Source organism: Zonotrichia albicollis, chromosome 6 (genome assembly GCF_047830755.1).
Source record: "Zonotrichia albicollis isolate bZonAlb1 chromosome 6, bZonAlb1.hap1, whole genome shotgun sequence".
NCBI classification, from domain to species: Eukaryota; Metazoa; Chordata; class Aves; order Passeriformes; family Passerellidae; genus Zonotrichia; species Zonotrichia albicollis.
Window position 1 is genome coordinate 49,458,415 of NC_133824.1, and position 21,637 is coordinate 49,480,051.

At 39.1% G+C, this 21,637-nt stretch overlaps 1 protein-coding gene across 4 annotated transcripts in view; it reads left to right on the top strand.

The window, feature by feature from the left end:
• LOC102068523 (uncharacterized) overlaps window positions 1-19,736 on the top strand; it is a 33,875-nt gene extending 14,139 nt beyond the window's left edge. For 2 of the 4 annotated variants that reach the window (XM_074543722.1, XM_074543723.1), the window contains exons 17-30: window positions 681-811; window positions 1,631-1,678; window positions 1,985-2,094; window positions 2,369-2,537; window positions 2,954-3,058; window positions 3,330-14,165; window positions 14,448-14,599; window positions 14,679-14,838; window positions 16,090-16,242; window positions 16,753-16,920; window positions 17,782-17,879; window positions 18,239-18,373; window positions 19,003-19,117; window positions 19,578-19,736. In XM_074543722.1, the coding sequence (XP_074399823.1) occupies window positions 681-811; window positions 1,631-1,678; window positions 1,985-2,094; window positions 2,369-2,537; window positions 2,954-3,058; window positions 3,330-14,165; window positions 14,448-14,599; window positions 14,679-14,838; window positions 16,090-16,242; window positions 16,753-16,920; window positions 17,782-17,879; window positions 18,239-18,373; window positions 19,003-19,117; window positions 19,578-19,736 (12,539 nt within the window). The remainder of the gene's footprint in view (window positions 1-680; window positions 812-1,630; window positions 1,679-1,984; window positions 2,095-2,368; window positions 2,538-2,953; window positions 3,059-3,329; window positions 14,166-14,447; window positions 14,600-14,678; window positions 14,839-16,089; window positions 16,243-16,752; window positions 16,921-17,781; window positions 17,880-18,238; window positions 18,374-19,002; window positions 19,118-19,577) is intronic. The other 2 variants (XM_074543725.1, XM_074543724.1) reach the window with 2 other exon arrangements.
• The last annotated feature ends 1,901 nt before the right edge of the window (window positions 19,737-21,637 follow it).

Here is a 21,637-nt window from a genome sequence, read left to right on the forward strand (position 1 = left end):
ATGTGCGTGCTGGATGAACTGCCTAGTTCTGGCTCACAAGTACAGCATCAATATGGCTGAGCACTGGAATTGGATGAGCTTTGATGCCCATCAGATATCCCATGTGGCAAGATCATGTGTTTGTTTTAAGTTATGAGTTGCTCCTGTGAATGTGTTTCCAGTTTATATCACAGTTATGTTGCAAACCAGAATTCCGTTCCATTGCTGCTTAATTTAAAAATACAATTCTCAGTTTTTAATGCTGATGATTTTATATTAATGGTAAAGATTGCAAATACATCTTATTGTTAAGATGGAATGGGCTCACTTATAAATTGTCAGTCCAGACCAGTTTATTAATAATTACTTAAGGTGTGATCCTGCAAGCACCTGATCAACTTGTGGTTAATGTAACATGAGCCACACTACTGGCTGAGCCACAACAATGGTGGCTCAATATTTTAATATTTCTGCTAGGTCCTGAGTTCATGAGCTCTGCAACTTATTTTGATTTTCCAACTGTTAAGGGTACTTTTGCCATCTAAATTTTGGGGATGTAGAGCCTCAGGCATTCCCACTAGAAAATAGGTGAGATTTGTTTGTGCCCAACATTGATGAGAACTTTGAATAAAGCCATTTCTAGACTTTGGGAATTTTGGTGGACTTCTCTTGAAAGAATTTTCCTTCTTTGACCTGAGTAGGTTTACGGAGTGTGGTTGATGAGCTGGAATTGGAAAGAAACCAACTGCAAGAACAAATACTTTTTCTGGAAGAGCGTTGTCAGGATTTGGAAGACAGATTTCAGCTTCAAGGTAGAATGGAGGCTCTCCAGGTGAGCTTTGGAGTTGTGTAACTCTCATGATGCAAGAGAATCATTCTGAGTTTATGTTCTTTCTATCACAGCCTACAGTAAGCTAAACCCATCAATTGGCAGCTGACAAAAAATGGCTGAAACCCAATTTACGCTCATTAATTATGTTCCCAGAGAGTTTGCACATCCTGTATTATGTTTTGAGGCTGAAGCCTGTTGCTTTTGTTCAGCATGTGGAGAATGATGATTAGGATTAAGCTTCATTTGTTCTAGAAACTTAGTAAAAAGACAACATGATTTTCATAATTCTTTGTGAGGTCTTTGCCAGAAAGTCCACAATTAGATTTGGTTATGACTCGTTTGAATTTCCCACTCCTTATATCGCTTAAGTTTCTTTTCTGTAAGAGTGTATTAAATTTTTAAAATTTTTTAAATTTAATTTTTTATATGTATGTACACATTTTTAGAGAAGAAACTGCTTATATAAAAATGATCCATAATTTTATGTAAATAAATACACATGCAATCTAAACTCCAGATATGATCTAGACACAGTTATATTTTAAAACCATTCACTGAAGGCCCCACAGAGAACAGTAGAGTTCTTTTAAAAGGAAAAGTTATTTTTAGTATTGCCTGACTGACAAATTACTGTGGTAATTTGGGAACCATATTTTCACTTAAGTGACACAACTGATGTTGTACTCATACTCTTGGTGCATTACTCATAGTTCTTTATCTGCTCAGTTGCACGTGTATAAAAAAGAATGACTGGTTTTAAGATGAGAGACAAGCTTACATTAATTATTGAGACTCTTGTAACAAAGCCTTTCAATACAGGTAACGTTTGGTGTAGAGGAAGAAGGGCAGCTGTTGAGGGCAGTGCAGGTGTGTTCTGTCTCCTCCAAAATGCCACCTTTTGTTCATGAATGGTGACAAGTTTGCCACGTTTGTCCTACTTGCTGTTGATTCTGGATGTGTTTTGCTTTTGGTTGTTGGTTGCTGTTGTACGATTTTTTTTTTTTCCTTTTCTTTTGGTGGTTTTATTTTTGAATTGGTGCAGTGGATCTGACTAGAGTAGGAGAGATTTGTGCTGTGTTTGAAACCTCCAAAAGGCTGTGTGAACAAAGTGAAGTGAAGCTCTCTCATGCTTCTCTGGGTGTGATAATGCTCTTCATCATTGCTTTTTTGCAGAATGAAAATGAGCGTTTGCAAACTCAACTCACCCAATTGCGCAACCAACAAATGCGAGATGTGGAAAAGCATCAGATTCTGATCTCTGGCTTGAATGAACAGCTTAAAGGGTAAAACCAAGGTTCTTTACAACACCACACACCATTGGCTTTCTCTGCTTTAAACTTCAAATTCTGGTTAGGCATATAGTCTCACAAAACACTTTTTTTCTCAAAAAAACAATTACTTGGCTCATGTTTCTATTTGCAGTTGTGTTATTTTTGTACTTTGAAGTTTAAGTGGACAGTGTAGAAATAATGGTTCTCTTAGTTTGAGGTTAGTAAGCTTAGAAAACTTAATGCAAGCTTTGTTTTCAACATGTCTGAATATGTATTTTCTTTTCAGATTGAGTGACAGAAATAGTTTCCTTGAAAATTCACTTGGAGAAAGAGAACAAAAACTGGCAAGCACGACAGAAAAGCTGGAACAAGTTGAAACTTTGAGGAAACAGCTTCAAGAAAAGGATATTCTGAACAAAGAACTCGGGGAGAAGTTTGTGCACGTTGAGCAAAAAGTAAGTTAAAATTATAGTTACTGTTTCACTTATTAGAACTGATGAGGTTTAACCATAACTTTCGATTTGTGTCCCAACAGAATTATTGCTGTTTTCCCAGTCTGAAAGTTTGTACTTTGTCTTTACAGTTTTGTTCATTTAGTTAAGTTTGTTAAGTAATTTAATTTTTTAAGTAAGTACAATTAAGTAAGTTATTTAATTTTGTTCATTCTTAAAGCTTGGTGTAAGGATTTCTTATACCCAACACAGCTTTGCATGAAAATACTTACATTTTAGTGGGGTGATAAGTTTTTGGTTATGAATTTAAAAGTATAAACTTCACTGTTGTGTGAACTCAATACTATAACTGGTGACATCACAATTTTAATAGAATTCTATGTATTTCTATCACATGAACTTTTACTTTTAATACTAAGCTGAATGAAGCCTTAAAGAAATGCAGTGTGTATGAAGTGGAGAACGTTGAGCAGAAAACAGCCATCAGTGATCTCACGGAAAGAGTCGCTACACTGAAAGAAAAGGTAATTTATAACGGTAATTAATATAAGAGAAGAAATGCTGTATTCATTTTTCATGGCCCATTTAAGTGTCAGCAAAAGTGACAGCATGAGCTGCTTTAAATTTCATACGCTGAGCTTTCTGTTTGCTAAAACAATCTAAAGAAGAGCATCTTGTGGCTTTACATTGGGTACAGGCTGATTGCCTCAAATGCTTGTCCTATGTGTAGGGTGTAGCTTCTCCCTTTAACAGGTCTTTGGAGCGTTGTTGTAACATTATTTTCTTCCTGTTTAGACATTGAAACAAGACAGCGTGGTGGAGTCCATGCAGCTGGACCTGGACCAGACAAATGAAGAGCTTGACAAGTTGAATTCAAGCCATTTGGAGGAGAGGTCTCAACTCATTCAAGATCTGCAGAAACGTGAAAGAGAAATTGATAATCTGAAAGAAGCACTGTCAGAAAAAGACAAGGAGATGTCTGTCCTGTCTCTGAACATGACAGAATATTCTGAGCAGGTTATGATCCTGAAGCATCAAGTGCAGTGCAAAGAGGAGGAGATGCGAGGTTTGGAAGAGGCTTTATCAAAGGCTGAAAGGGAAATGCATTTGCTGAAGGAAGTACAGACAGCTGATGTGAGAGATGCCAGCGTGAAGATGTCTGCCCTTTCTGAGCAGAGTGAGGCCATGAGAATGGAGCTGGAGAGAGCTAGAGCTGAGAATGAAGCTAAAACCAAAGAAAACGAGGAGTTAATCAGGCAGAGCACTGAGAACAGTGTGACAATTAAGGATCTCCGCTCCGAAATCAAGGCCAGCAATGTTGCGTACCACAACAAGATCACGGAGTGTGAGTCACAAATTGCTCTGCTGAAGGAGCAAATTACTAAATCATCTGAAAAGCTGCAAGAAACAGAGGATAAACAAAGAAAAGAAATGGAACATTTGAAATCTCAGCTTGAGGAAAACAATGCTTTGAAGGAAAAATGGAACTGTTTGCTCAAAGAGAAAGAAAGCAAAGCACAGACATTGGAAAATGAGTTAAAGTCAGTTAAAGATTCATACAACAAACTGGTTTTGGAAAATACTAGAAAAGGTGAAGAGTTGGCTGAATTATCCAGAAAGCTCACAGAACATACTGATCATAAGGAAACAGCTGAAAAAGAGTTGCAAGAGAAACAAGAGCTCATTGTTTCATTAGAGCAGAAACTTGGGGCTTTGGAGAAGCAGAATGAAGAGACTAAACTTAAATTAATTGGGGATCTGAAAGCCAAAGAGACATGTTGCCAAGAACTTAATGACCAATTAAATGAAATGCATAAACAAATTAAAAAATGGGAGATAGAGACAGAGGAGAAAGCTTCAGCTAATAACCAATTGCAGGCAGATCTTGAAGGGAAACAAGAAAAATTGGCAGAGCAAATAAAAGCAAATGAATATCTGAAAAAAAGTATAGGTACCATGGAAAATGAGAAGGAACAGCTAATCAGAGAAAATGAGAATTTGTCCAAACTCCTGGATGTAAAAGAGTGTGAGTTGTTAAAGAAAATCCAGGCTGTGACAGAATTGGAGAATAAGTTATCTGATAGCACTGCTGAGTACGAAAAAACTCTTTCAGTACTAAATTGTGATAAAAACGCTCTGGCAAAAGAGATTGAACAACTGTCAGTAGTTGCCAAACAAAAGGAAAGTTCAGTTGCAGAACAGCTGGGAGAGAAAACAAAGGAATGTAATGTGCTGGCTGAGCAGTTGTCTGAAAGCAAGGAACAGACCCAACAGTTGCATGAACAAGTGCAATCACTGCTCATTCAGCTGAAGGAGGTTAGAGATGAAGAAATAAAAAAAGAAGAAATGTTAAATAATAAATTATCTGAATGCAGTGGTCTAATCCAAGAGCTCAGCCATAGCAAGGAAAAAAATTTGCTCCTGCAGGAACAAATTCAAAGCATAACTTTGGATTTTGAAACTGCAAACAAGTGTCTAGAAGAGAAAAATCTTCAAAATGATTCATTGCATAAGGAAATGGAAGAGAGTAAGCTTTGTGTTGTAGAATTGCAGGATGAAATAAAAAATCTTAAAGATGAAAAGACTAAATTAACTCAGTTGGTAGAGGAAAGAGACCTGGCTGTGAAAAGTCAGGGTTCAGAACTTGAGAAGTTTCAGAGGCAAATATTTGAAAAAATAGAAGAAAATACAGGGTTAAATAATCAGCTACAGCTATTAAGCAAAGAAATGGAGGTGCTTAGGCATGAAAAGGAGGACTTTTCAAGGTTATTGAATGAGAAGTCTCATGAATGTAAATGTCTCCAGTCTGAAGTTGCTTCAGCAAGGCACCAAGCAGAAACATCAGCTCTAGAAAATAAAAAATTGAAAGCAGACATAGAGACAATTAGTGTTACAGTAAACAAAAAGTCAGAGGAAGTAGCTGCTTTATCTTCACACCTGTCCCAACAAAGTCATAGTATTTTAGATTTGAAGGACCAAATTGACAGCTTGGTGATGGAGAAAGAAAACTTAAAAATTACCTTTGAGGAAAAAGAAAGTCTCCTTTCTGAAAAGGAGGCTTTGATTAAGGAAATGAAAGATAAAATGGCAGGAGAAGAGCGATATGTGGAATTCATTGCAGATCTCCAGCACCAAATACAAACCCTGAACTTTGAAGCTGATGAACTCAGACACACAATGCAGGCAAAAGAAAATGAATTTAAGAGGCAAGCCCAAGAATTTAAGTTATTAAAAGATAAATCTGAAGAGTCTGATGTACTTAGGGTTCAACTGTCTGAGAATATGGAGGTTATTTCTAACCTTCAAAGTCAGCTTAAAAACATGACAGAACAAGCATCCCAGTTTAATGACTCAGTTGCAAAGAAAGATGCATCTTTGAAAGAAAAGGTGGATGAATGCATTGGTTTAAAAACACAGCTTTCTGCCCTACAGGATTCTTGTGTTGTGCAGGAGAAGCAGTTACAGCTTTTAGCCTCTGAAGCAGAACAGCTAAAAGTACTTGTTTCAGAAAAAGAATCAGCCATCAACAGTATTTCAACATTCAGTGAGAATTTAAAGATGCAGCTTCAAGAGAAAGAGGCTGAGTGTGGTGTCTTAAAGAAACAGATGGTGGAGCTGCAGGAAATGAAAGATAATTTCCAAAAAGAAATAGAGCATCAGAAGAACGTAATAATTGAGATGGACCAGTCCTTATCAGAAAAGGAATCATCTCTTACAGAAAACAAAAGTCTCCTCGAAACTCTGATGGAGAAAGCAAAAAAAGATGAAGAGAAGACGCATTTAATTTCTCAACTCCAGAGTCAGGTCCATGAACTTACACAAGAACTACAAAACTCTAAAGAGCTAGTCCATGAGAAAGAAAATGCCTTTTTGTCTCTTCAGGAGAAAATTGCAGCACAGTACGACCAGAGAGCAGAGTTAAACGTTGCTCTTGGGCACAAAGATGAAGTTATTGCTGGACTGCTTAATTCCTTAAAGGAAAAAGATGCCAGTGTGCAGTTGGCAGAGAGCAATGTTAATGCTCTCTCTAGTGAGATTGATGTTCTCAGATCCAAATTAGAAGAAAGTGGAACAGCCATGAAAAACCTCAGTGAGGAATTTCAGGAAAAGAACAGGAAGCTTGATAATCATCAGAAAAAAATTGATTCTTTGACTGTTGAGCTTGACTCTCTTAAAAATGAGCACCAAAAAGCACTAGACCAAATAAATACCCGGGAACAAGAACTCCAGCAGAAAGACTTGGCTGTGGAGTCTCTGCGTGTGACGTGCGCTGAACAGGCTGAGAAATTGGAATGTTTGAAGTTGGAGTTCAACAACTTAAATTCCAAATCATCTCAAGACTGCCATGATAACACACTTTTAATAAATAGTCTGCAGTGTCAAGTGGAGTCTTTAGAGAAAGAAAAAACACTGTTGCAAGATGATGTTGGTAAACTGATGGCTGAAAACACACAACTTACTGCATCTCAGAGTGATTTGCAAAAGAAATTGGAAGAACTCCGGGAAATCCATGAAAAACTAGAAACCAGTGAAAATTATTCAAGGATGCAGATAGATGCTGTCAAACTCCAGATGAAGACTGAAAAAGAGAAGTTACAGATGCAGGTTAGTGTGAAGGGTGAAGAACTTTCTAATTTAGAACTTAAATGTCAAACTCTAGAACTGAGTCTGCTTGAGTCAGAAAACAAGTGGGTGACAGAACTTGACAGGGCAAATGCACAAAATAATGATCTTACTGAGCAATTGAGCAGTTTAGAATGTGAAATGAAATCAAAAGATAGCAAAATCCAGTCTTTGCAGCAAGAGCTGGATCTTATAAAAGAGCAATTAACTCAGAGCTTATCTCCATTACTTAGTAGTAGGCTTTTAAGTAAAGAAGAGAAGGCACAAATGTCAGATTCTGAACTGCAGCCAACCGATAGTAAAACTCAGTTGGAAAAATTCTCCACTTTGGTAACCGCTATTCTGAGCAAAGAAGCAGAAGGAGAAAGTTTGCAACTGGCACTTCTAGAAAAACAGAAAGAAATAGACAGCATGAAAGGTGAATTAAGCAATATGGAGTCGCTTGAGAAGCAGAAGGAGGTGCTGCAGAGTGACATGGAAAAGATGAAAGGCAAGTACGTGTCTGAAATGGAATGTCTGTCAAAAGAAATGGTCTCACTCAAGGAGACAGTAGGCAAACAAGAGTGTCTCCTGAAAGAAAGGGAGGAGTCTTTGGCAGAAATAAATAAGCAGGTGGAATTTCTTCAGGACAAGATGAATAAATCAGAAGAAATGGTAAGAGCTAGTCAAGAAAAGCTGCAGGTTGAAGGTAAAAAAGTAGCAAATCTCCTTGAAGAAATGGGGGAAAAAGATCACCTCATCAAAAACTTAACATCCCAGGTCAATCAGCAGAAGGATTTAATTTCTGGTTTAAGCCAGCAAATGAAAGAAAAAGACTCTTCTGTTACCCAGGTAATGGAATCATTGTCTAATGAAATGCTGAATTTTTCTGAAGAGAGGAGTACGTTAAATGCCAAACTTGAAGACCTTGAAGCTGTTCATAATAGTTCAGTGGCAGAGCTAAACCGAGTATTGCAGGAACTTGGAGATTGTAAGAAAGTCCTGGAACATAACCAGGTTATGTTAAGCAGTAGAGAAGCTGAGGTTAAAGATTTAATGAATGAAAAAGAGGAGATGAAGTGTAATCTTGAGAAAATGGGAAAGGAAAAAGAGAATCTGAAAAAGAAACTTCAAGCAGCATTGATAGTAAGAAGAGATCTGATGCAAAAAGTTGGGAAATTAGAAAAGAGTGGACAGGAAGAAATAGAAAAAGAGCAGAAAAAAGCAGAGGACCTGTTGAAGCAAGTTAATGAGTTAACACACAAACTGAAACTAATTGAAGGACAAAATAATGATTTTGAGTCTCATCTTGAAACTTTGAAACAGCAACTTGTAGAAAAAGATGCCAAGATAAGTGATCTGACCAAAACCTTGTCTTCAAGAGCATCCTATCTAGAGGAACTTGAGCACAATATTGCAGAACTGAATGATGTCATAGCTGAAAAACAAAATGTTTGTGAGCAGAACCTAAAATCTTTAGCGGAGAAGGACTCTATGCTTGCTTATCTGCAATCTATGCTTGATGAAAGAGCAAGGGCATATCAAGAGGAACGTTCTCAGTTGCTCTTGACTCTTGAAGAGGTGAAGTCTGAACTTAAAAAGAAGGAAGAATTGTTGAAATATTCCAGTTTAGAAGAGCCTCGTTCAGGTGTTGGAGATGGGAATGAGTGTCTGAACCCCAGCAATGACCTTAATGCCATGAATCAATTACAAAAAGAAAAAGAAGCTTTACAGAGGGAGCTTTTGTTCGTGAAAGAAGATATGAAAAAATTCCAGCAAGAAAGGGAGGAGCATGTGAAACTGGCAGCAGATTTTGATGATCAAAAAACCCACCTTGAGCAGCTCAGGCAAGAGCATAAAGCACTCTGGGAAGTTCTCCAAACAAAAAGTAAAGAGCTGGGCTTTAACCAGTTAGAATGGAAGGAGCTGGTTCCATTCAAGGCATTGCTGGGAGAAGAGCAAGCTGACCCAAGGAGTCTGGAATCAGACGAACCAAGAAACAAGGTTCACGTTGCATCCTTGAAAGGGTCAGAAAACACAGTCACTTTGGTGCCAAGTGAAAACATTGAGCTAGAAGAACTAAGAAGTGATTATGCAAAACTTCAGGAGGAAACAGAGATGTTAAGAAAAGAGCTGAGAAAAATACTGGTTGAATTCGGTGATGATAAAGAAGAAACAAACAGTTTAAAGTCTTTGAGACAGGAGGAGCAATGTCAGGGCAGCTTGTTGGAGGACATAAAGCATCTGCAGAAAAAGCTGAAAGCACATCAGACTGAAACCGTAGAGCTCAAGGCAGTGCTTGAACATGTGAATGATGAGAAAAAAGCACTTATTAAAAAAAGTGAAGAGGATTACAGGATGAGCCAGGAGGAACTGCAGAGGTCACGAATTGAAGCTAAGCAGGAGGTTGCAGGAAAGAATGAGGAAATAGAAGCGCTGAGATGTTCACTTACAGATTTAAAAGAGAAACTTGATCTGGAAAAAGAATTATTAAACAAAGCCATAAAGGAGGGCCAGGAAGAAGCCCACCATTACAAAACAGCCTTTGAAGACCTCAAGAGTGAAAAAGAGGAACTTCTCAGCTCTTTGGAAAAGTCCAATGTAGAACTAATTAACATGAAAAAGGAGGTAGAACATTTCAGTGAAGAAAACAAAAATCTTGTGGCAGAGCTGTGTATGCTGCGTGAGAAAGCTGAGATGAGTAAACCTGTGGTGTTGGGAAAAGAGCTTAAGGAAGGAAATGGGACTGAAAAGGAATTGGGAGAGGTTGGTTCAGAAAGTAATTCCCTTCAAGAGAATTTGGAAAGAAAAGTCACTGCTCTTCAACTATCAGAGGCCGATTACTCTGGGAAAACTAAACTGAGAGAAGCAACAGAATGTGAAATCCAGAAACAAATGCAAACAGTGGAAGAGCCACTGGCAAAACCTGCAGATTTAAATGATTCCAAGGCCCAGGAGCAAAGAGCTGTAACAGAAGATAGATCCAGAGAACGCCTCCAAAGGAAATTACAGGCAGCTTTAATTTCACGTAAAGAAGCCCTGAGAGAAAATAAATCTCTAAAGGAGCAGATTGATCAGCTGATGTTGGAAAGAGAAGAACTAATGAACAAGACAGGAATGCTGGAGCACTTGCTAGAGCTTGGCAGAGAAAAGCAGAGTTCAAGTGCTGTGGCTCCGTTGTCCGGAGAGGAGAGCCTTGCTTCGGAAAATGCGAGGCTGCTGACCGAAAATGAAAACCTCACTGCAGCGTGTGAAAGTCTGAAATCCACCATGGAGTCCATAGTTCAGGAAAAAGAGGCCTTTTCTTTCCAATTAAATACCTTAAAAGATTCTCAGACAGTTGAATTGACAGGATGGAAGGCTAAACACAGTGAATTAAAGCAGGAGTATGAATCGCTTCTTCAGGCGTATGAGAACATCAGTAGTAAAGTGGCAGATATGAGGCAAGTCATTGATGTCAGTAGGAAAGAGAAGCAAGAGGCTGTTCAAAGACTCAGGGAAGGACAGTCTGAAAAGGAGGCTCTGCAGAAGCATTTAAAAAATCTCCGTGATGAAAATGAAGTTATTAAGAACCAGCTGAAACAACTCGGTGAATCCAAGAAAATGGAGGTGGAGGAGTTACAGAGCAAAGCAGAAAGGCAGATCCGTGAGCAGGAGGCCAGGATGCAGGAACACCAGGATCGTCTGTGTGAGCTCACTGAGCAGAACCATCAGCTGATGGAGGAGAACGAGCAGCTGAAACAAACCTCTGAAAACCTCAAGCAGGCTTTAGAGAAAATTCAGAATGAGAATGATGTCCTTCACAATAACATCACTGTAACCAAAGCTGCACTGGGAGAGCTACAGGTTCAAATGGAAGTGTACCAAAATGATACACAATCCAAAATCAGTGATGCATTATGTGAGAATGAATCACTTTTAAAGGACATTAATGTGTTAAAGAATAAACTCTCTGAAAAAGAGCAAGCTGTGCTTGTCCTAGAACAAGAAAGAGAATTAATTTCAGAAAAAGCACAAGAAACTGAGAAATCTTTGCTCCACAAAACTCATTGTCTAACAAAGCTGGACACGGAATTTAAAAGTCTAACACAAGAAATTGTTAATCTAAATGAAAAAGTTAAGATTTTAGAGGATGACAAATGCCTGTTACAGGAAGAATTAGAAAATGTACAAGAAAGTTCTTACAAAGTAAAGAGTGAGAGAGAATTTCTTGAGACAGAATTGCTTAATCATGTAAAAAAAGTTGATCATCTTACTGATAGGATGAAATCAGCACAGGTACAGAATAACTTGCTGTTACAGCAGCTGGAAGAGTTAAAGGCAGAAAAATCTAATGCTGTTAGAGAAAAGGAAGAGCAGCAGCTCCATCTTGTAAAGATATTTGAGGAAAAGGTGAAAAGTGCTCAGAGGGATAATAATGGGACTAAAAACAAAACAAAAGAATTGCAAGAACTCTTAAAGGAGAAACAGCAAGAGATCAACCAATTGCAAAAGGATTCTATCAAGTTCCAGGAGCTGATCCTGGATTTGGAAAGATCTGTGAAATTGTCACAGTCAAAAAATGAAAAATTTGAAAAGGACTTAAGTAATGCATCAGAAAAACTGGCAGAATCAAATGATGAAATACTTCATCTCAAGGGAAAGCTTACTGCACAGATGAACCTGTTGGATCAATCAAAAAGGGAAGTGGACAGGCTTAAAGATGAGAATCTAAACTGGAGGAAAGAACTTCAGAAGAAGGGAGATGAACTGCAGCTTCAAAAGAGAGGATATGAGAGAGAATTGGAATTTCATCTCCAGCAGCTGAAATTGCTTCACAAAAGTGAAATTTCGAGCCTGGAGGAAAGACAGAGTGCACTCCAGAGAGAAAAGGACCGGGTGATGGGTGAGCTCCAGGGATTGCAGGAGGAGGTCGGCACCAAGGACTCTCAGAACAAGCAGCTGCAGGCAGAGCTGAACGCAGCCCTGGCACGCCTGGCTGCTTTCACAAAGTGCATGTCCTCCCTCCAGGATGACAGGGACAGGGTCATCACCGAGATGAAAACCTGGGAAATGCAGTTCAAAGAGGCCATCCAAAACAAGGAGAAACAGCTGGAAGACAGTAACAAAAGAATAGCAGCCTTGCAAGATGAATTGAAAGATAAAACGACTCAGATTCAAGAACTAAATATCAAGTACTCTGTGGTAGAGGAAACAAAGGATGAACTGTACTTGAGGCAAAAATCTGTTGATATGCAGCGCTATGAAGAGCTCTGCAGGATAAAGGAAGAAAATACCTTCTTTTTTAACAGACAGCAAGAGCTGGAGAGTATTCTTCAGTCCAAAGAAGAAGCTTTGCAAGCACTCCTGAAAGAAAATAATTCTCTAAATCATCTCATAGAGAATAGTAAGAGTGCAGGAAGAGAGATAAAAGCTCTGGAAAGTAATTTTACAAGACAGGAGCAAGAATTGCAAGAGCTTCTAGCAGAGAAGGAAAAAATGAATTCTGAATTGCAAAAGCAGATCACCATTTCTGAGCAAATGAAGGTCATGCTAAATAATAAAGACAAAGAAATTTCCTTACTCATTTCTTCAAAAGGAGATGAAATTTCAGACTATCTGATTCAGGTACAGACTCAACATAGGAATCAGATCCAAGAGTATGAACTTCAGGTAGGGTCTCTGCAGGTGGAGAAACAACAAGCTGAGGAGTCCTGTCAGAGGCTGGAAAACGAGCTGAGAAATCTCCAGGTGAAAGCAGAAAAAGCAGGTCAGGAGAAGGCTGTGATTGCCAGTGAAATAGATGCCTTTAAAAAGTCCATGTCATCTCTCCAGAACGACAGGGATGATCTTTTTACCAGATACAAGGAGCTGGAACATCTTCACCAGGATGTCTTAAACCAGAGGGACAGTCTCCTGCTTGGCAGTGCAAGTGAGACTAATTCTTTGAAACAGGAATTAAGGGTCCTCCTCAATCGGATTGATGATCTGCATTCTGAAAATGCAATGCTGAGTGCACAGCTGATAAAATACAGGGAAGATCTAAACCAGGTTTTATCTCTGAAAGACCATCAGCTGAAGGACTTACTTAAGCAGAAATTGGAGTGTATTAAAAGCCTTGAGCATGAAAAATATGATCTTCAAAAACAAATAAAAGAGATGCAGCTTTCCACTGAACTGCAGAAGGAGGCTGCTGTGACTTTGGAACAAGAGAATAAAAAATTGGCATCTAAAGTAAGTGATTTAGAATCTCTCATTGCATCACTAAACAAAGAGAAGCTTGTTTCGGAGTCTGGAGAGAAGCTGCTAAGTAGTGAGAGTATTCAGAAAAAGGAATCCAATGGGCAGCATGGAGGAAAGCTTCAGAAAAAGGTTCAGGAGCTCCATAAATCCAGAGGCAGAAATGCAGATGAGGAATACATTGGGACTCTTTTGACACTTGAGGATGGAGATAAGCCTGATGCTTCTGCAGAGAAGATGCTGCTTGAAGTTCAGTCTCAAAACAGGGAGTTGAGATCCCAAAATGAGGCCTTTGGGAAGGCAATGACTGCTCTGCAGAACGACAGAGATCGAATCATAGAGGACTTCAAAGTTCTTCAGAGCAAATACACCTCTGAGCTCAAGACAGAAAGAAAAAAAGGAGATGAACTTGCAGCTGAATTGGAGGGATTTAAATCCCATCTCATTAGTATCCTCAAAGAAAACTCTCTGGTGCATGGGGCTGGCCTTGATGCTGCAGGCCAGGTTAGCCTTGCCGGGGTGGCTGATGACTTTGCAAGTGTCTGTAGGACTTTGGTCGCTCGGGAGCTGGAGGTGAGCAGGCTCTCAGCCGAGTGTGGGAGTTATGCCCAGCAGATGGAAGCGTTTGCCAAGGCCATGGCCAGTCTCCAGGATGACCGAGACAAATTGCTGCAGGAGCTCAGCCATCAGAAGGTAACTTCTGAAGCTCACCAGGGCACAGCTTCGTTTCCCATTGATTGCAGCAGCATCAATGAGAAAAACACTGTTAAAAATAGTTTGGATGTGCCTCAGAACAATGGGGAAACTTTGGTAAGTTGTAATTAGCCACATGGCTCTGTGATTTTATTCTTTGTGCAGAAAATGCTCAGAGGCATGTTGGATTCCGGAGTTTAACTTTGTGGATTGTGTGAGTGCTAAGCTAGCACTGTGTGCCCAGAGGAAGTGTGTTTACAATTTTGGGAGTTAAGGTAATTAATATGTTAAACAAAGCAAATAGGGAAAGCCTTCGTCTATAATTAGAATTTTAGTTCTAATCAAACTTCACCCATATAGTTTTCATTCCAGTTCACTAATGATGTTTATTAAACCTAGGCTAAAGAAGGAGCCAACCTTGCAGCTGTTGAAATATCCAAACTAAAGACCAAGGTTGATGATCTGGAGAAGGCTTTGCATCAGACAAAAGCCTTCCAGGCAGAAACCGAGAGAGAGATCACATCATACCAGAACGAGCTGGCTGGACTTAGGTATAACAGTGCAGCTTTATCCTCTTCATTGATTTGTATGGAATATAGAATTATTTAACATCTGGTGTTTTATGTTCAGAATGGAAAAGAACCTGCTCCTGTCTGAGTCCCAGGCACTGAGGAATCAGTGTCAGATCACGGTGGCTGAGAAGGACCGGCAGATTGCAGAGCTCCAGAGGCTGCAGCAGGACGTGAGTGGGAAGAGGGCACTCCCTGCTGGCAGCACTTACCCAGTCAAGGTAACAACATGGAATGTAGCAGGAGTCTGAAGTGGAAGGTAGCAGCTTATTGTCTGAAATTTGCAGCCTGCTTCTCCAAAGAGCAGTCTGTAGTAATCCTGTAAATTATTGTCTTAAATTGGTTAAATCCAGAATATAAAAGGAAGAAGTTGAAAAAAATTAAATGAGTTTATTTCTTTCAGATTTATTATGGCTATAACCCATTTTCAGGGACAGGCTTTTTAAGAGGATTAAAGAGTTGGTGGTTTACATGGACAGCAGGTTTCACAGTTTGTATACTTGATGCAGAGAGATTAATGAAGTTCTTTCTTCAGAGCCTAAATCCATGTTACTGCAGATTAGACTAGGACTAACTGGGGGAGAAAGGGGAATCAAGTGTTCCTGTCCTTTCCCTGAAGCAGCTGGAGCTGGCTTCTGCCAGGAACAAAATCCTGGGTTTAGAAATGCAGCAGCTGACACCCAGGCTGGCAAATGCTGTTTTGTAAGGCTGTCATGAAGGATTCAAGGAAAGTGCTATTTTGGAATAGTATTCTTATTTACCTTTTCTGTGCCAAATGAAGGAAGCAGTATTCATTTTAATTTCATTAAAACAAGCATTTGAGTTGAAGTTTGTATGCTGTTCATTTTCTGTGATTACAATCATGAGTAAGAGCTATTGGCCAGTAATATCTGTGGGTAATGGAGTATTTTATGTGGTAAAAACCTTTTATTTCATGATTGTTTGGGTGAATAGATTTCATAAAGCATTAGAGATGGCACATATCCCTCCCTTATTAGAGATTAATACCAAAATGTTGAGCTGCCAGAGATAAAGAAGGCCAAAGCTAAGAATTGGTAACAACATTTTTTCTTTTCAAAATTAATTCTTTTGGCTTTACCTTAATATTTACAAAACAGTTGTTTTACGAGTCATGAATACAAGACTTTATTAGCTTGAAAATAATTTTTGAAAGGTGTTTTATATTAATATTTTGCTATTTTTCCCCTTTTATTTTTGTGCTTCACATTATTTGCAAAATAAAAATTAGATTGAGTTGCCTTTTTGTGGTAATTTTTTTTTCAACGCAAATATTAACACTATATATATGTATTAAAAAATCTTGTATTTAAAGTGTCTTTCAAATGTGATATTAAGTTGTGAGAAGAAAATAACGTGAAAAGGGAATTCTGTAGGTTATATTTAGTGTTGGGGCTGTGGATTATTTAGAGGACTCCTGTACCATTTACCCTGAATATCCTGATATTTTTAAGGCTTTGGAAACTGCCTCTCTTGTTGGAAGTGCAGATGGAGCAGAGGAAATGAAACATGTCATGGCTGAGAGGAACCAGCTGCAGGCTGAGCTGCAGCGCTGCCTCCAGGAGATGCAGCAGAAGGACCTGCACTTCCAGCAGATGAGTTCCAAGGTAGCTTGCAACAACAGCCCTGATCCTGAACAGCTCCTGTGAATCTGGGCTGGCCTCATGTTGGATTACTGCTGAAGTGGTGGTGTCTTGCATGATTGAATGGTATTTTACCTTGAAACATAGCTATTTAAAAGAACTCAACCTGGACATTCAAATTAAATGTCAGTTTTCTTTGTGCCAGGCTTTCCTGACTTGGTGTTTTTCTGAGAGGTGTGTTTGATTCTCTGAACTTCTTCTGTGAACTTCTACTCACAGTCAAATATTTTTCATTAGAGACAGAAACAGATGTCTTAGTTGGAACAAGATTTCAGCTTCTGCTTTAGGTGTACTGATGGCAGGGGAAATCACTGCTCAGCTTTCATTATTTCCTCTGCCCATAAAACATCTTAAATCCCAACTGAAATATGAGCTTGCCAAAAAGTGCATGCAATTTTGAAACAGCAGGTCTCAAATCTGCAGGGATTTCCTGGGAGAGCTAATTTTAATGACTTTGATGTGAATTTCTCTCAGGTTGTGCAGTCAGCAGAAGAGAATGCTGTCCTGTCTGCCCAGCTGAAGACTCTTTCCCAGACTCTGAGGGACAACCAGCTCCATTACACTGATCTGCAAAATCGTTATGTGAGGCTGGAGAGGGAATATCAGGCAATGCAAGTGACAACTTTCCAAGGCTCAGTCCAGGTAAACAGATACATGGAAAGGTTCTTTGGTGTCTTTCTTCTGTGCTTACACTTTTCTGGTTTTCTTGAAAGTACTTTTTGTTGTAGTGACCCAGTACTTTTCTGGCCCGTGACTGAAGATAACTGTCCTTGTTGTTGTGAAGCTGCTCTAATTTGACTTTTCATTTAAGGAGGCTGTTTTATGTGGTTTTTTTGTTTTGAAACATCTTTTTTGAGTTGGTCTGTAGCTGGCAGAGATAACTGTATGGTCACTCCTCAGTGGATCAGGAAATTTAGTGATGATTTCACATCAGTTGTAGATCCCTTTACAATATTGAGTAATATTTTCAGAAGTGAGATCTACATCACCAGTTCAGCATTTCAGTACCCTTTGCGAACATCTCATACACATTTGTAAGATTATTATTTGGGGTTGGACCTTGATGATTTTTAAGATCCCTTCCAACCCAGTCCTTTATGATTCATCATTATTCCTTTATTCTTAAAAAGCTTTCCTGTACTGCCTTACTTATTCATTAACAATCTTTAAGAGAACACCCTGAAATAGCATATGAATACATACAGCAAACAACCGTTGCTCTCCATAAATGGAAATAAAACCAGTTCTTGTTTGGAAATCCAAACAAAAACTGTAAATTAAGAATAAATTAATAACTGCCTTGCTTCTGGAGTTGTTCATGTGTAGATGTATTTATTTTCCCCTCAGACATTGTTGAGAGATGGAAATGAAAGCATTAAGTGGCACAAGTAATTATCTGTTCCACTGTTTTGTGGTGCTTATGGCTTCTGTAATTGAAATAAAGACTTGGCAAGTAGAAAAATGGTCGCTTGTTTGGTTTTTTTTTCCCTTAATATTTTCTAGGATGAAACCAGAGCAGAAGTTCCCCCTGGAGCACCACGGGAGAGATCTGGGATTATTGTGGAGACAGACAATATGGAGCTAAATGAGCTCAGGAAAAGGTCAGGACTCAGAGCATGTATTAGCAATATTATTTTCCTGACAGCTGTGTTGTGAGTGTGAAAGTAATGCTTTTCTATCCCTCTGAGGCATTTGTGTAGAGATGGAGAAGGAGTGGATTTACAGTGGATTACATGAATCATAAGCCATATTCTTGAGTTGTTATCATCTGGTAATACTTGTGGTTTGTATCTGTACATAAATATACTGATTATTGGTGGCTTTATCTCAATATTTAAGCTGAAGCATCTCATTTTAATTAAGTCTGTCACTAAAAGGAAGATGTCCTAATTAAAAAAAGAACAAGTAAATAATTCTTTGAGTCCATAAAACATTGATTTCAGGTTTTATTTTGTCCCAGGCTTGCAGAGTCTGAACAGCAGTATGAGTCAGTGCAGCAGAGTCTCTCCCAGCTCACAGAAACACTGGCAGAGGAGAGGAGGAGGAGAGAAGCTGCAGAAGAGGCTCTTGGACTCTCTGAGGAGAGAAGTAACAGGTGAAACAGAGACTATTTGTTTACCTTTTATTTTTGGTGAGATTAGTGGGAGGTTTTCTTGTTGGTCTTTGAGTTTTTTGAGATACTACTTCTAATAATAATAAACAAACCTGTGTGTGAGCCCACAGTGCCTGAAGTAGTGAAAATCTATGTGTTAAAAAGCTAAGTTAATCACTAGATCGAAAAAGTGTTATAGGCTTTGGGATTTTTTTTTTCTTTATTTAATTTCATCTGTTAGATTGTTCATCTGTTAGTAGTTGGTGCTATTTCTTTTTTTCCAGGTTAGGAAAACAATTTCCCATATAACAGCTTTAGCAGAGCCACTGGTTAGATTGAAAATATCATTATGCACCTGCATAAATCAAGGGTCCCTCACCACCATCACCTGAAAATCACTGTTCAGTCAGCTGGTGATGGTGGGGATTAATTCTGAATAAATGAAGCACCTTGAGAGTAGATTGTAAATAGAGACTGAAAAAGACCTGGCAGCATAGAGTGAGTCAGCATTTTGTGGGCACCTTCCCTTAGTCATTTAAAGTATGCAAAATAATGGCTTTTGTGTCAATTCAGTACTTAAAAGAGGAGATAACTCAGCAGTGCATGTCTCTGTGCCTTGAATTTTTTTCTAGATTTGAAGTAGACAGTTACAGGTCTGTCCCCAGTGACTACACTGTCCAGATGGAAGATGAGGAGGAGAGGGAAGCCTTAATTATCAATCCCAGTGAACACGTTGTTGTGAGAAAGGTAAGGGAATGAAAGCCTTTAAAAACCCTCAGCTCCTTAAAGGTGATGGCAAAACATCCTTCATTTCTTTCTGTGGGGGCTGTGAGTCCAAGACCAGCAACTGTGTAAACCATGCCAGAAAACACACTGCATATGTCCAGGTTAAAAATGTATGTAATCTTATTTATACTACACATGTGGCCATTAAATAAACTGTGTCTGCATTTAATTATGCATGCCTAAAATGCAGTATGCATGTTGGTGTGTGGAGTTGCATAATGCACAGCTTGGATTTATTCCTTTCCCCTCTCATTAGTGCTGGGTTTGGGGCCTTTCAATCATTTATGCTTTGGTATTTGGCGTTGGTTGTGTTTGGGGTCAGTTGCTGTGTCAGAGACAAAAGGTTTGTAGTGCCTCAGAAATCCAGAGATCTGGTTTGTATTCCTGATTCTTCCTCTGGTAACTTTTGTCTCTTCCCCAGATGAAAGGAGGAGCCCTTTCCTTGCGCCGCTGGCTCCGGGGGCGAAGCCTCTACTGCTCCAAGCTGCTGACGGCGCGAGCCAAATCCCGCTATTTATTCCTCACCTACCTGGTCACACTACACCTCCTTGTTGTCCTGTGCCTCACTGGTGTGCTCTGAATGCTTCTCACTGGAGAAGCTCGAGGTTGGGGGCAGTGCCAGCCCCAAGGCTCCTCACATGCTGCTCTCTGCTGTGCACTGGACACAGTCCTACAAATCCCTGGGACACTGCCCCCAACCTCGAGCTTCTCCAGTGAAACTCCTGCATATCACACTTGCTCCAAAGTTGACTTGAATTGCTCTTTTACAGTGGGGTATTATATTTGTAAGGAGAAAATATTCCCCTCTGCCCTATAAGGAAACTGCTGCATACAAGTTATTTAATATCGTTCGTGGGTACATAATGGTGGATTACTACTGAATGGGTTGTAAATGATATCTTTTCTATACAAATTTTATTTTAAGAGTTAAACTATAAATTCTAAAGGAATATCAAACTATTACTGTATATTGGCTTCTTGATTATAACAAGAAGTTTTATGGAGTGCAATAAAGGAAGAACTACTGTATTTTTGATTTTCTTTGGTTGGTTAGGTGGTTTTTCTTCTTTTTGGCTGAAAATAAAAGAATTAAGAAGGTTTTTTCCCATTAAGTTTGTAAAGGAATCAAGATGCACAGATCTGTGTGTGGTAATGAGGTAAGCTGATAATTAAAGATTCAGTAAAAATTCACAATTGAGGTGACATAAATATTTCCAACTTCTTATATTCTTTTTGTAATTTTTTAGTTTTTATAACTTGTGAAGGGTTCAATATTTTTTAAATTTCCTTGCTCTTTTCTTGGTGGAGCTTAGTTACTGCCTGTCTTGGAGGCAAAATGTTACTCAGCTGCAGAACACATGAAATTCAAGCTTCTAAAGACACAACCTTACATATTTTACATGTTTCAGCTTCAAGGTACAAACCAATAAATTCAGCTAAGAATCTTGTGGGAAAAGGAAAACCCAGTGAAAATGAAAAAGGAAGGATTCCATCGGTTTTACTGATGAGCAGAACCAAGGTTAACTTGGAGATATTTTAGTGAAGTGATTTATCTGCTAAAGAGGTAGTTACTGCTGCAGGTAAATACTGTAAACTACCTTCTTTTGATGGTCTTTAATATTTCTTAGTCTGGTAAAGGTGTGGATTTTTATAGAAATCAAATATACTCTGCTATAATTGATTTTTCAAAAATAGTGATGGTTCATCTCCTCTGAGTGTCTGATTCAGTCCCTGTGTTCAGCCCTGGTGTCACCCAGATACTGAGACAACTCCTGATCACCAGCTGCAGTGAGAGCACGAGTACTGATAATCCCTTCCCAGCCTGAAAATGGGTGTTAGCAGAATGGGAATGAGCTTTTCTTATCTAATTATGTTATATTGAAGCAGAATGTTTTCCAAAGGCAACAGTGGCCCTTCAGTCCTTCCAGTCTTACCCATCCAGTGTGAGGGATTTTTGACCTGGGGGGAGAGAAAACAACCCTCTGTCCTGAGGTCAGTGAGTGGGAAGGATCCAGAGGTGTTTGAAATTCTGTCCTGCTTTCTTCAGGCCTTTGTGCTGTCACAAAAAGCACAAACTGGGAAAAAAGTCAAATGGCTTGACAAATGTGGATATCCTGTGAACTCCATTCCAGAGGCTGATAAAAACGTGCTGGGAGGTGAGCTCATGTCATTTAGGAAGCAGCTTTTCCTGGGTAAGTATTGCCCTGAGATTGTGCTCCTGCTGCTACAGTTCATGAGTTAAATGCTTGGCTTCACTTGGTCTGAGATCAAGCAAATTGAGGAAATTTGTTTAAAATTCTCTACCTTCAAATTCCAGTGTCTCAGCTGATGCAATTCCTGAGGTATTTAAGACCTGAATTTCCCTCTGATTGGTGATGTTGGAGCCAGAGTCGAGTCTGGGTGCAGTGCTGTAATGCTGGATACTGCTGATAAATAATGGGTTTATTGCAGTCCAAAGCCTTTTCCTGAGGGTTTTTGGAG